The sequence below is a fragment of the Microtus oregoni genome, unplaced genomic scaffold (assembly GCF_018167655.1).
Source record: "Microtus oregoni isolate MIOR12 unplaced genomic scaffold, Mior012 000031F_ref0000149, whole genome shotgun sequence".
In the NCBI taxonomy this organism is placed as follows: Eukaryota; Metazoa; Chordata; class Mammalia; order Rodentia; family Cricetidae; genus Microtus; species Microtus oregoni.
In genome coordinates this window covers 12,114,592-12,128,737 of record NW_024543090.1, presented here as the reverse complement: position 1 = coordinate 12,128,737, position 14,146 = coordinate 12,114,592, and the positions used below count along the sequence as shown (strand labels likewise).

At 33.2% G+C, this 14,146-nt stretch overlaps 1 protein-coding gene and 1 pseudogene across 1 annotated transcript; both read right to left on the bottom strand.

The window, feature by feature from the left end:
- Positions 1 to 932: 932 nt before the first annotated feature.
- Positions 933 to 1,862, bottom strand: LOC121465501 (olfactory receptor 4K3-like). The gene has a single exon (XM_041678719.1). It carries the CDS (start codon positions 1,860 to 1,862, stop codon positions 933 to 935), a length of 930 nt encoding a protein of 309 aa, XP_041534653.1.
- Positions 1,863 to 12,183: 10,321 nt separating this feature from the next.
- On the bottom strand, positions 12,184 to 13,112 carry LOC121465792 (annotated as a pseudogene).
- Between the last annotated feature and the right edge of the window lie 1,034 nt (positions 13,113 to 14,146).

Sequence of the window (14,146 nt, the reverse complement as noted above, 5' to 3'; positions counted from 1 at the left end):
GTTAGATAATTAATTTTCTGACAACCTTTTTAATTTATTAGAATATCCTACTGGTTGATTTTTTTACCATTAGATCATGAAATATTGACATGATAAAAAAGAAGTTAAAATATTCATATCTGGTTAGCCCTCAAGCTATTATATATATATATATATATATATATATATTACCCAGCAAATGACACACTACACCAAATGGTATAAAACATGAATTACTATGAATGTCGTATTATAGAGGGCATACAATATTTATGTAACTGGCCTTGACAGTTATGTTATTTCATTATATGATATAAACTCATGATCTTCCAAAAAAATTGTCAACTGAAGAAAGTATATTCAAACATTATAAACAAATTGTCCTATTAGGTAAGGAAGACAACATAGGAAAATTTTGTATTCGTATGAATAGTTAAGATTTGAAAACTGAGAGATATTATATTAATATGAGGCCATTAGCATAATTTTATTTGTGTAGTATTTTGGTTTCTATGTAGATGTAATCTTCACAAATATCTTCAATATCTTTTGTTACAAAGAGAAAATTAGTGTTGGCATATAATACCATATTTTAAAAGATGGTAAGATTGATAAGTAATATAAAGAAGATTTTCTTAATAGCAATCTAGCTGAAGTGACTTGCACAATTTTGGGAACACAGATACTGTGTAGTAATATGTAATCATTATATTGAAACTTTATTAATATCTTCTAATTTTCAATATATAAAAGTATGTTATGCAGAGCACACATTCTAAGTGGAAAAACTTGAAGTATTGAATATATTTTCTAATTGTTCTTTTAATAAGAAATATGCTAATTGAAAATTCTAATTCCCTAGACAAGCTACTCTACAACTCAATTTCAACTAGAAATGTAGATAAAATGGTAGATACACAATGAATTTGCTGATTACATAAGATGTCTAAAAATTATTCCAAAACTGACATGTGATAAATCAGCTTTTTCATGGCATTCTTGATATCTTTATTTCTTAGTGTATAGATGGCTGGATTTAAGAGAGGTGTGATGACTGAGTAAAACACAGCAAGAAATTTGTCCACCCAAGTGATACTGACTGGCCACAGATAGATGAAAATGACAGGACCAAAGAACAGTACAACTACTATGATATGGGAGGTGCAGGTAGAGAGTGCCTTTGATGAACCATCTTTAGAGTGAAGCCGAAGAGTTAGTAGAATGTAAATATAAGATATCAGCAAGAGAAGGAAGCAAGTTGTTGCTAAAACACCACTGTCAGCATTTATCATAATTCCCAGAGTATCAGTATTGATGCAAGCTAATTTCATCACCAAAGGAATATCACAGAAAAAGCTGTCTATCACTCTAGGTCCACAGAAAGGTAGCTCCAAAATCAAGATCAGTTGACTAATGCCATGCACGAATCCAATGATCCATGATATCACAACCAGCCAGATGCACTTCTGTCTGTCCATGATGCTGGTGTAGTGGAGTGGCCTGCAGATGGCCACATAGCGGTCATAGGCCATTGTTACAAGAAGAACCATCTCTCCCCCTCCAAAAAAATGCACGCAGAGGATCTGGCTCATGCAGCCCCCAAAGGAAATGGTTTTATTTTCTTGTATGAGGTCTGTGATCAGTTTGGGGGTAGTAACTGAGGAAAGGCATAAATCAACAAATGAGAGATTGGATAGAAGAAAGTACATGGGAGAATGGAGATGGTGATCAGTGATGATTAAAATCACCACAAAGAGGTTGCCTACCATAGTCATCAGGTAGAGGATGGAAAATGGCAGCAGGAGGAAGATCTGCAATTCTCTTGAGGTACAAAGTCCCTGAAAAATAAACTCAGGCACCAGACTCTGGTTTGTTTCTTCCATATAGAAATCTGTGCTCCAGTAGTTGTGAGAGACAGAGCCTAACTAAGAATAGAAACAATAACCAAATGTTACAAGTCAAGTAAGCATAAAAAAAAGGCAGATTATATCTTAGTTTTGTACCTAGTCAAAATTAACACAACTCTTTTATGTTTATATATGCTTTCTAATCAGGGAATATTCCTAAATATACGAAAAACCTTACACACCTGACAGGTAATCTATGTAGGTATGTAAATAAGTATATTGTTTAATAATATCAGTAGGAAATGTTCCTTTTACATTTTTCAAGACTTAAATCTAACTCTTTGTCAGGAATTCAGGAACGTTTTCAGTGAATATCTGAGATAATTTTATAGCCTCTTCATTTCACTGTCACAATAACAGAATGAAAATAAATCCATTGACATATTTTAAGCATAACCAGAATATTCCCAGGCACAAATCTAGTTTTGCCTATGCCAGAAGATACAGAAGTGAATTCTATTAAAATGTATGTTAAAAAATCCTCATCAAATTAATTGAGAATTCATGTGCTCAATATGTGTTTTTAGCATTATATCATTCCTTGATCCAATATTAGAATTATTCATTGAAGTGTATGTCTGAAAAATTATGTAACTTTAGGATTGAAGGGTGTTACTTATTGCTCTGTACATGCAGACTTTCAAATTTAAATGGTGAGATTTCATATAAAAGTTTGAATAACTTATAAAAGTTTCTTTCTCTGCCTATCTTTCTTTTCCTTTTTTCCCTTTCTTCCTTCCTTTCCTTTTTCCCTTTATTTCTTTTTTCTGAATCTTAGAATCGATATTACATTTAGGTTTGAAATTATAAGATTAAAATATCAACAAATTAGGAGGTATTTTCTGATTTCTTTGTTAAGTACTTGAAACATTATACAATAGCAATAATGTTGATTTTAAGTGGGAATCAGCTCTATAAAGTAGTAAAACTGTAGTGTAAAATGATATCGCTCTGATTCCCAATCCCCAATACTATGTCCAGATTGTGACATAAATGATAGGAATTTTGATTTCGAAAAGTTCAACAAAATTAATATCATTTTAAAAACAAGATAGTTTGTTATTCAAATACAAATAAGTAGTAATAAGTAGTAATAATGTTCAGATTTACATGAAGTTAATTCTATGGTGTTCAAAATTGAGAATACTTAGCCCTTTGAATATCAATGGTAGTTTCACATATCTTTTTCAACTGATAAATTCTCAGTGAATTATGATTATCCTACTCTCTATCATTGCCATCTTACTCTAAGTTCCGATAACTACTTCTCTAATGTATTTTCTGTATCTTGAGAAAATAGAGCATCAAAAAATAAAGAAAGTAATCAGATATCATTAGAAAAAGTTTAGTGGCCTATGAGTACAATGTCTTTCTGTGTTGAGAAACTTGAAACTTTTAAGGTTACCCTAAGAGATCATTAATTGTGAGCATATAAAACAGCTTTATGTTTCCAACCATCTCAAGGACCAGTAGGAATGAGAAACTATAATATTTTTGTCAAGCACAACAATTAGTAAAACTCATGCAAGATTTAAAAATAAATGTGGCACTATAAACAAACATAAACCAAACTTTAAATTAGTAATTGAAATGAAAGCTGAAACTACAACAGTTTGTGATGTACTCATGCCACAAGAATAACCTAATAAAACAGATCTTGCCTTTTCGATGATGTTTCCTCTAATTTTCCCCAGAATCTGAAATCCTTACTTTGTTGTTTTTGCTATGGACAGTGTTGCTGAGATGATTCACCTCAGTGTGGCTTATATACACTCACAAGAATCTTTTCTGCCTTGGAAAGTTTCCCATTCTGCACATGAAATAGGACAATGCAGTTGGCAAGCCTTTTGTTTTCATAATCCTTGGGGACCTCTAGCCTCCAACTTCTCTTGACATGAACATGAGTTCAACAATAAAAATTTTCCTTTATTATCCATAAATATTTTATAATTGTGAGTTATCATTCTCTATCTGTTATGACAACTTACAAGAAAAAAGATTAATCACATGGGACAATGTGATGGCATAGCAGTTGAAGTCACTTGTTGCCAAGCCAGATGACCTGAGTTAATCTTAGGGATCCACAGATGTGTTTCAGCAGTGTAAGTACATACATTCATGCCTACATTCATAACACATGCATACACATGAATAAATATGATAAATATTTGAACAAAAGAGAAAACATGTTTATAGTTTTACAGTTTATGTATCTATTTAGACAATTATTTCTATATCTAGGAATGCCAAAAGAGACACTTTCTCACTATCTTTTGATATTTTATGATCAACCCCTCAACACACCTATGAATCAGACAAACAGTCTTCTTTTAGATTGTGAAATTTGTCTTTATTTTCAAATTCATTTCATTATATATACTTAAGGTGACATTGTGTTTTAATAGACACACATATAGAGAAATCGCATATTAGTACTTTATATGGAGTATGGGTATGTTAAACTCATTTAAATCTTTTTTTCACTTTTCATTAAATAATTCTATTTCATTAAAATAGTTTTCATTTAATAAATTTTCTAAAATAATTTATTTTTAACTCTTCATGTACTGTGCTAGAGAAACATCATTATATATGAAAACTAGCTTTAATAGCAAAGTAATTGTAGACTTCATATATGTTCATAATCTTTTATATAATAAATATATTATTATATATGTTTATCCAAAGTATATTTATTAACTCAATTGTCTATAGCATTTTGTGCATGTAGGGTTGAAGTTTTATAGGCTTTCCCCATCCATTTTGATCTCCATTTATTTTAGACTCTGTTCACCCCATCTTTGGGCAATCATGAGGGTAATATTTTTACGATGGAGGTTTTGATGTTACTAGGAGACATAATCTCATAGCAAAGTCCCTGATTCCCTAACTCTTACAACGATTCTACCCCGTTTTTTAATGTAGAAAGATAGATAAGATAGATGATAGATAGATAGATAGATAGATAGATAGATAGATAGATGATAGATAGATAGACAGACGGATGGATGGATGATAGATAAATCCCACGTGAACTTGGAGCTCATTTGGCTTAGTATAATGCCTCTCAGAATAATGGGAGATTTAAAGTGTGTGCCACCAGTGCTTGGCTTCTATGGCTAAGTTCTGGCTAGGCCCTGAACTATTATCTTCAGATTGGTGATGTAAAGTTTATCTATAGGAGCTGCCAAAATCCATGAGTATATAAGATGAACAGAGTGAACATGGATAGAGGGATGTCCAGAAATACTGAGACTTGACATAGATTATGGGTACTTAAGACTCCTTTATAAATGTAGAAACCTCACATAACTGCCTACTAGCTAGACTGATATAAACCCTAGTAGTAGTGTGAAACAGAGTGGTTTAATTTTCAAAGAGCAGGGCAACCTCATCCCCAGGAAAACCATACACAGTTTGTTTCACATAGTAATAATTGTACAGCATGGTGTTAGCATTCCTTGAGAGTGTAGAGTTTACTAGTGAATCCATCTGTGTCTGGAGTTTTCTTGGATAGATAATTTGTAATTGCTGTTTCAGCTTGCTTCTCAACAGTACCCTGTTAACATTGTTTATCTCCATTTGGTTTAATTTTGGTAAGTCATTTGCATCAAGGAATTGTTCTCTGGTTCAGTTCACAATTGTCTGCTATGGTCTAGTCAACAGTGTAGTTTCCTGAATTAAGGTAACCTTTAAAACTGCATAGAAATCTATATGACTCTTTCAGAGGTCTGCACATAGCATATGTTAGAAGGCATGCCCTGTACCTTTTGCTATCAAGACTGTTATTTATTTGTACATTAATTTTTTATAAATATTAACCACAAATTACTGAAAAATTATATACTCTGTGCTATTGTATAATTTCCTTCTTCAGTCTTTTTCTTATGATCAGAGTTCTACCAATGTTCTTTTTAAAAGTCTGCATCTAAGTGACAGTCTGTACCATCCCTTTGTTTATGTTTGAACATACTTGTGTATGTGTGTATCTATATTTTTGTGTGTTTGTGAATCTCTAACTATAACCTAGCCCATTTCTATTAGTCTTTCACTTCTTTGGTTAGTGTTACCTCAAGATATATTGTTATTTATGGCTATTGTGAAAGGTGATGTTTATCTGATTTCCCTCTTGGTTGAGATTTTTTGTGGTTTTGTTGTCAGGGTAATTGAAGCCTCATAAAAAGAGATTGACAATATTCCTTCTGTTTCTTTTATATGGAACATGTTGAGGAGTATAGGTATTAACTCTTCTTGGAAATTCTGATAGAATTCTGCCCTAAAATTGTCTGGCCCTGGGCTTTTTCTCGTTGGGAGGCTTTTGATGACAGCTTCTATTTTCTTACAGTTTATAAATCTATTTAAATTATTCACCTGGCTTTGATTTAATTATGGTATATGGCATCACCCAGGAAATTGTTCATTTCTTTCAGTTTTCCAGTTTTGCGGAGTACAGGTTTTTGTAGTATGACCTAATGATTCTCTGAATTTTCTCAGTGTCTGATGTTATGACCTCCTTTTCCTTTCTGATTATGTTAATTTTTGATGTTTTCTCTCTCTCTACTTTTGATTAGTTTGGATAAGGGTTTGTCCATGCTGCTGATTTTTTTTTCAAAAACCACCTCTTTGCCACATTGATTCTTTGAATTGTTTTCTTTGTTTCTATTTCATTGATTACAGCCCTCAATTTAATTATTATTTCCTATGTTATACTCCTCCTGGTTGAGTCTGCTTCTTTTTCTTCTAGAGCTATCAGGTGTGATGTTAAGTAACTAATGTGAGCATTCTGCACTTTTTAGAATTGATTTTATTGAAGTATACATTTTTCTCTGTCCCTCTCCATTCTGCTCCTCTCCCCTTCGTCCTTCTATCATAGTTCCCATGCTTCCAAGTTACTCAGGAGATCTTGTATTTTTCTACTTCTCATGTAGATTACATCCATGTATGTATCTCTTAGGGTCCTATTTATTGTCTAGGTTCTCTGGAATTGTGATTTGTAAGCTGTTTTTTTTTTTGCTTTATTTTTAAAAACCAGTAATGAGTAAGTATGTAACAGTGTAACAGGGAGCGAGGCCCCTTTGTTTGTCCCTGTTTCCCAGCTAGCTTACACCCAAAATAACTACATAGAAATTGTATTAAATTACTGCTTGGCCCATTATCTATAGTCTCTTATTGGCTAACTCTCACATCTTGACTTAACCCATTTCTAATAATCTGTATATCACCACGAGGTCGTGGCTTACTGGGAAAGATTCAGCATGTCTGATTCTGGCAGCTCCATAGCGTTTCTCTCTGACTGTTTTCTTCCTCCCAGAATTCAGTTCTGTCTTCTCTGCCTATCTAAGTTCTGCTCTATCACCAGGCCCAAAGAAGTTTCTTTATTAACCAATTAAAGTAACACAAATACAGAAGGACCTCCTACACCATTACCCCTTTTCTGTTTAAACAAAAAGGAAGGTTTTAACTTTAACATAGTAAAAATGCATATAACAAAACAGTTATCAAGCAAGAATTAGTTACATTATTTATATCTATTTTATCTTTTAGTATAACAAAGGAAAATGATGATTATAACTTTCTATTCAACTCTATCAAAGACTTCAGAAGGATATAATATTACCTATGTCAACTGGAAGTAAACAACTTCCAAAACTCTAGAAATGACAGAGACATCTCACTGCCTGTACAGTCATCCAAAGTTCTTCTGTACCGTTGGGCCATCCATCTTCAGCCTACAGGCCCATAGTGTCCAGCAGACATTTCCATGAAGCAGGAAATTTTAAGACAGTTCAGTCACTTTCTTCTGTGTACTGCAGAATGTCTCACAGACTCTTTCATGAAGCAGGAACCCCAAAGGATCATCTCACATTTAGGCAAGTTCAGCAGTCATCTCTCTGTGGGTTCTTCATGTCTAGTATTTGCAACAGTTCTGGCAATAGCAGTTTCTGGCCCACATGGCTAACCAACTCCATAAGGAGACTCTTCGATGCCCATCTATCTTGAAGTAGATTGGTTCTGCCAGGAGCAGATGTGTCACGAAAAGCCCTAAGTTATTAAAATATTTTAAATGTCATATTCTGTAGTCTTTGAAAGATATGAGGAATGCCTATATAACTGAAATATATCTCTATATATCTAGAAATCTAACTAACATGACTACAAGCTAGATTATTATAGACGATTATCCATTAACAACCTATATTTCCTAATTATACATTACATTTATAAATGGACTACACAATAACAATACATTAATCAAGAGCAGAAATACATATACATATAACAAAATTGACCTTAAATTTATATCAACAAAGCAAAATCCATATTAATGCAAATTATTCATACCTATATCATATCCCCCTTTAAATGTAAAAGAACATTTATAAACAATATTTGGGAATATGGATGTTGTTATTTTTCTCCAGACTGCTTTGTGCTGTATGGGGGCTCTTTTAATTACTTTCTTGCTGTATTGTGAGTTTTTGGGTATTCAGCTCAGGGCCTCTGGTTTGACAGGAAGCTGATTTACCTCCTTAGCTATCTCACTGGCCTATATTGTGACTCTGTAATCACACAATGCATATAAATAATGTCACTAAGATAATTGTTAAAATTATATATATATATATATATATATATATATATATATATATATTCTTAGAAACTATACACCAATAAGAGGTCATTTTGTAGTTCACTCTACAGTTTAGTGAAGAGTCCTTCAGGTATTCTGTTGTTAGATTCTGACTGTGTGCAGGTGAGGGCAAGCTGTATGTAGATTTGAAATCACTTATAAAATAATGCTGAGAAAGAATGAGGAAGGGTTCAGCAAGAATGCAAGAACCATGAAATGTAATCTTTTAGACCTGGCACATTCAGCCATTAACCCAAAGCAGCCTACCATCGCTGTAACAAAGCAAAATAGTCAACATCCAGTGGGAAAAGAAAAGAATACCTATGTACTGTTACATCTCCTTTGGGCTACTGATGATTCTGGGACATTGGCAGGCATTTTCTTCAGTTGAAACCCACTGATGCAATTACAGTGTCACAGGGATAGTTGCGAACATTGAACACACCGACGGCTATGTATGATTGTAGTGTATCACAATGCAAAAAAAATATTTAAATGTAGAGAGGTACTCCCATGGTTTGTGTGACTTGCAAAGGGGATAATGGGCATAAGATGAAAGTAAGTGGTTAGCGACTCTATCAGATGTAATCAGTTTATTGCAGATTTTGTCAAAGAATATATTTAATTAAACTTATAGTGACAGAATTGTTTAAATCTGTAAACACACTAGAGATAATTTATTCTGAAAAACAATACCAGAGTCTATATTTATTTTTGCATCAAATTCTGTTGCCAGACATGAGCAATGTTTATCTGTAACCATATGATTTCAGGAAAACATGATATAGAAATTTGCGTGGTTTTCTGAGATAAGTTGTATTATGAAAATCTCTTCAGCTTATTAAAATAAACATAGAAGTTTATTTTAACCATTAGCTCATGAAATGTTGGAATGATATTCTAGAAGTCCAAACTTTTACATATGTTTAGGTATGAACTAAACCAGCCAGGAGGTGGTGGCACATGACTTTACTCCCAGCATTTGGAGGCAGAGGCAAGCAGATCTTTGTGAGTTTTAGGCCAGCCTGGTCTACAAATCTAGTTCTAGGACAGTATCCAAAGTTATAGAGAAACCCAGTCTAAAAAAACCAAAAGAAAGAAAGAATGAAACTATGAATGAATGAATGAATGAACAAAAGGAAGAAAGAAATGTACTATACCTCAACCTTGTAAACAAGTATAAATATAGTTTATTCACCAAATAACACACCATACCAGGTTATATATAATATAAATTTTATGAATACTATATTATCAAGAGCTTATAATGTTTAACTAACTGGCCTTGGCATTTAGTTATTTCATTATATAAAATCATGGTCATGCATAGAATTTGTGAATTGAGGAAAATACATTCAAATATTATAAACAGATTGTCCTTTCAGTTGTGGAATAAAATATAGAAAAAATTCTGAATTCATATGAACAGTTAAGGCTTGAAAACTGACAGATTATATCAATATGAGGTAAATAATTTTATGATGTGATTTGTTTAGCATTTTTATTTCTATATAGCTGTAGTCTCCACAGATAACCTCAATGTCTTCTGTTACAAAGGTTAACTTAGGATTCATATATGAAGACATATATTATTTTTATTCTGCCCTGCCATAGGCAAAAGCAGATTCTTAATTAATCAATGGTAATAAAAAATATTCACAACATACCGAAGGGAATACCACATCATCTCCCTTTTTCTGTCTATATAAAAAGGAATATTTTAACTTTAACATAGTATAATTACATATAACAAAATAGGTTTCAAGAAAAAAATTAAATTTTTTATGAGTCTATAGTTTCATATCCAATGGTAAATTTCTGTTTTCAACATCATCAAACACCCTAGAAGATTATAATATTAACTAAGTAAACAGGAAGTACATTGCACGCAACTTCTAATATTCTGGAAATGACAGAGACATCTTTCTGCCTAGACAGCAGAGTTATTCTGTAACATAGGGGTATCCATCTTCAGCCTACAGTTTCATAGTATCTGGCATACTTTTCGACGCAATAGGAAATTTGAAAGAGAGTTCAGTCACTTTCTTCATGTCTTGCAGAACAACTGGAAGTTTCTTCTGTGAAGCAGGAACCCTGAAGGACCATCCTACCTGCTTTAGGCAAGTTCAACAGTCATTTTTCTGTGGGTTCTGCATATCCAGGTTATACAGTATACTGCCAAGCAGTCCAGGCAAGAACTGTTTGGTTTTTGCCCAAATAGATTGAAGGCAAATTCCATAACAAGTTTCTTTAAATCTCATCAGCCTCTTAATAGTATTCGTGTTGCCCAAAGCAGACATGTCTCACTGTCGAAAAAAGTCTAAGTTCTTAAAATGTTTTAAATGCCTTGTTCTTAAGGTCCTTAAAGTGTTGAAGATTATCTATGTAACTGAAATATATCTCTATATAACTAGAAAATCACCTAATGTGACTAAAAGTTTGACTGTTATAAGTCTGGGGAAGACGTGGGGTAAAGTGAGCAATTCTCCATTACTGGTGGGAGTGCAAACTGGCCTTTTAGATATCAGTATGGTGAATTCTTAGAAATTAGGACACAACCTATCTCAAGACCCAGCAATAGCACTTTTTGTTATATGCCCAAAAGATGCTCAATTATACCACAAATACATATGCTCAACTACGTTCTTAGTAGGGTTGTTTGTCAGAGTCAGACCTGGAAACAACCTAAATGTCCCTTGACTGAAGAATGGATGAGGAAAATGTGGTACATTTATACAAGAGACTACGACACAGCAGGAACAATAATGACATTTTGAAATTTGTGTACAAATGGATGTATCTAGAAAACATGATATTGAGGGTGGTAACCTAGAACTAAAAAGACAAATATCATATGTACTCACTCATAAGTGACTTTTTAGAAATAAAACAACAAAAAGAACAGCCTACAATACACAACCCCAAGAATATAGAAAACAATGAGGACCCTAAGAGAGACATACATGGACCTAAACTACATGAAAAGTAGAAAAAGACAAGATCTCCTGAGAAAATTGGGAGCATGGGGACCAAGGTAGTAGGGGATGGGAGAGAAAAGGAGGAGAGCAGATAAAAGTATATAGCTCAATAAAAACCTAAAAAAATAATCTATAGTTAAGAAAAAATACAGATTAATGCATACTCATGTATAATAATGCCATATTTTAGAAGATGGTAAGATTGATAAATAATTATAAGTGGGTTTTGTTTTTGTTTTTGACACAGTGTTTCTCTGTAATTTTGGAGCCTTTCCTGGAATTAGTTCTTGTGTAGACCAGGCTGGTCTGCCTCTGGAGTGCTGGGTTTAATGGCATGTGTCACCACCACTCAGCTTAAAGAGAATTTTGTTAATAGTAGTCTAAGCAAAGTGACCTACCCAAATCTGGGCACACAGGTGATGTGTAAGAACATCATTATTTTTGCAACATTATTGTTATTGTCTACTCTTTACTATACATAAGTATATTATGTAGAGCTATTACTCATTCTAGTGATAAAACTGTATTACAAATTTTAATACATTATTCTAATGGCATTTTCATAACCATATACTAATCACATAGATATCTATATCACATAGATCCCAGAAACAAGTTTATTGTATAAAATGGTGTGTACACAATGAATTTGCTGATAATATAAGATGTCTAAAGATTATTCCAAAACTTACATGGAACTTGTTAACTTCTTTATGGCATTCTTAATGTTTCTATTTCTCAGTGTATAGATGGCTGGATTCAGGAGAGGTGTGATGACTGAGTAAAATACAGCAAGAAACTTGTCCACCCAAGTGATGCTGACAGGCCACAGATAGATGAAAATGACAGGCCCAAAGAATAGCAAAACTACGATAATATGGGAGGTGCAGGTAGAGAGTGCCTTTGTTGAGCCTTTTGATGAACCGTCTTTAGAGTGAAACCGAACAGTTAATAGAATGTAACTGTAAGATATCAACAAGAGAATGAAACAAGTCATTGCTAAAACAGCACTGTCAACATTTATCATGATTTCCAGAGTATCAGTATCCATGCAGACTAATTTTAACACCAAAGGAATATCACAGAAAAAGCTGTCTACTGCTCTAGGTCCACAGAAAGGTAACTCCAAAATCAGAATGAGTTGACTCATGGATGCACGACTCCAATGATCCATGATATCACAACCAGCCAGATGCACTTCTGCCTGACCATGATGCTAGTGTAGTGGAGTAGCTTGCAGATGGCCACATAGCGGTCGTAGGCCATTGTTACAAGAAGCACCATCTCACCCCCAGCAAATATATGTACACAGAAGATCTGGCTCATGCAGCCCCCAAAGGAAATGGTTTTATTTTCTTTTACGAGGTCTGTAATCAGTTTGGGGGTAGTAACTGAGGAAAGGCTTAAGTCAACAAATGAGAGATTGGCCAACAAATAGTACATAGGAGAATGGAGATGATGATCAATGATGATTAATATCACCACAAAGAGGTTGCCTACCATAATCATCAGGTAGAGGGTGGAAAATGGCAACAGGAGAAAAATCTGCAGTTCCCTTGAGGTACAAAGTCCCTGTAAAATAAACTCAGACACCACAGATTGGTTGGTTTCTTCCATTTAGTACACTGGGCTCCAAAGTGTTGAGAGAGAGAGAGAGAGTCTAACAAAGAATTCTTGAAACAGAAACAAAAAATTAATGTTCAGAATCAAGTAAGAATACATACTATATCTTAGCATTGTACCCAGTCAAATTTAAAATAACTTTCCTGTTTATATATTCTTTGTAATTAGGAAATTTTCCTGTATACAAGAAAAACTTTACACATCTGAAAGATAATCTGTATATGTATGTAAATAAATATATTGTATAAAATATCAGTAACGCTTATTTTTTTACATTTACCTTGCCTCAAATATATGCTTTTTGGCATGGATTCAGAGATAATATTTTTTAATGAATATCTGAGATATATTTACAGACTCTTGACTATCATAATAGGAGAATGACAAGCCATTTACACATAAACACAAAATTCTCATGCACCAATCTATTCATGATATGCTTGAAGAGATGTAATCAAATAATTTTTTTTAAAATGTGTGATAAAATTGTTCATCAAATAAATTGAGAAATCACATGCCAAGGACACGTTTTTAGCATTGTCTTTCCCTGCACTTCGGACTTAGTAATTGGAGTGTATCTTTAAACAATAATGTATTACTAGGACTGAGGGATGCTACTTATTGTCATATATTTACAGACTTTCAACTTGAAAAGGTGAGATTTTACAAGATAGTTTGAATAATTTATTCATAAAAGCTGTTTTCTCTGCCTCTCTACCTTTCTGTTTCATTTTTTCTGTTTTTCTTACTTCATTCCTAGACTCTCTTCCTTTATTTTTTTCTCTTGAGTTTTCTTTCCTAATCTTAATTTCTTCAGTTTTCTACTAAGTTTAGGTTTGAAATTGGAAGATTGGGATGTCAACAATTTAGGGGATGTTTTGTAATTTCCTTGCTAGCACTGGAAATATAATAGTAATAACAATTTTTATGGATTTTCTGGCTCAGAAAGTTCTATAAAAGATTAAAACTAGTGCAAATCAATGTCTCTCTGATTACAAACCCCCAAGATCACTTTCAGATTATGAAAT

Excerpts from the sequence above, each read along its gene's own strand:
- LOC121465501 (XM_041678719.1), bottom strand. The coding sequence starts at position 1,862 with ATGGAAGAAACAAACCAGAGTCTGGTGCCTGAGTTTATTTTTCAGGGA.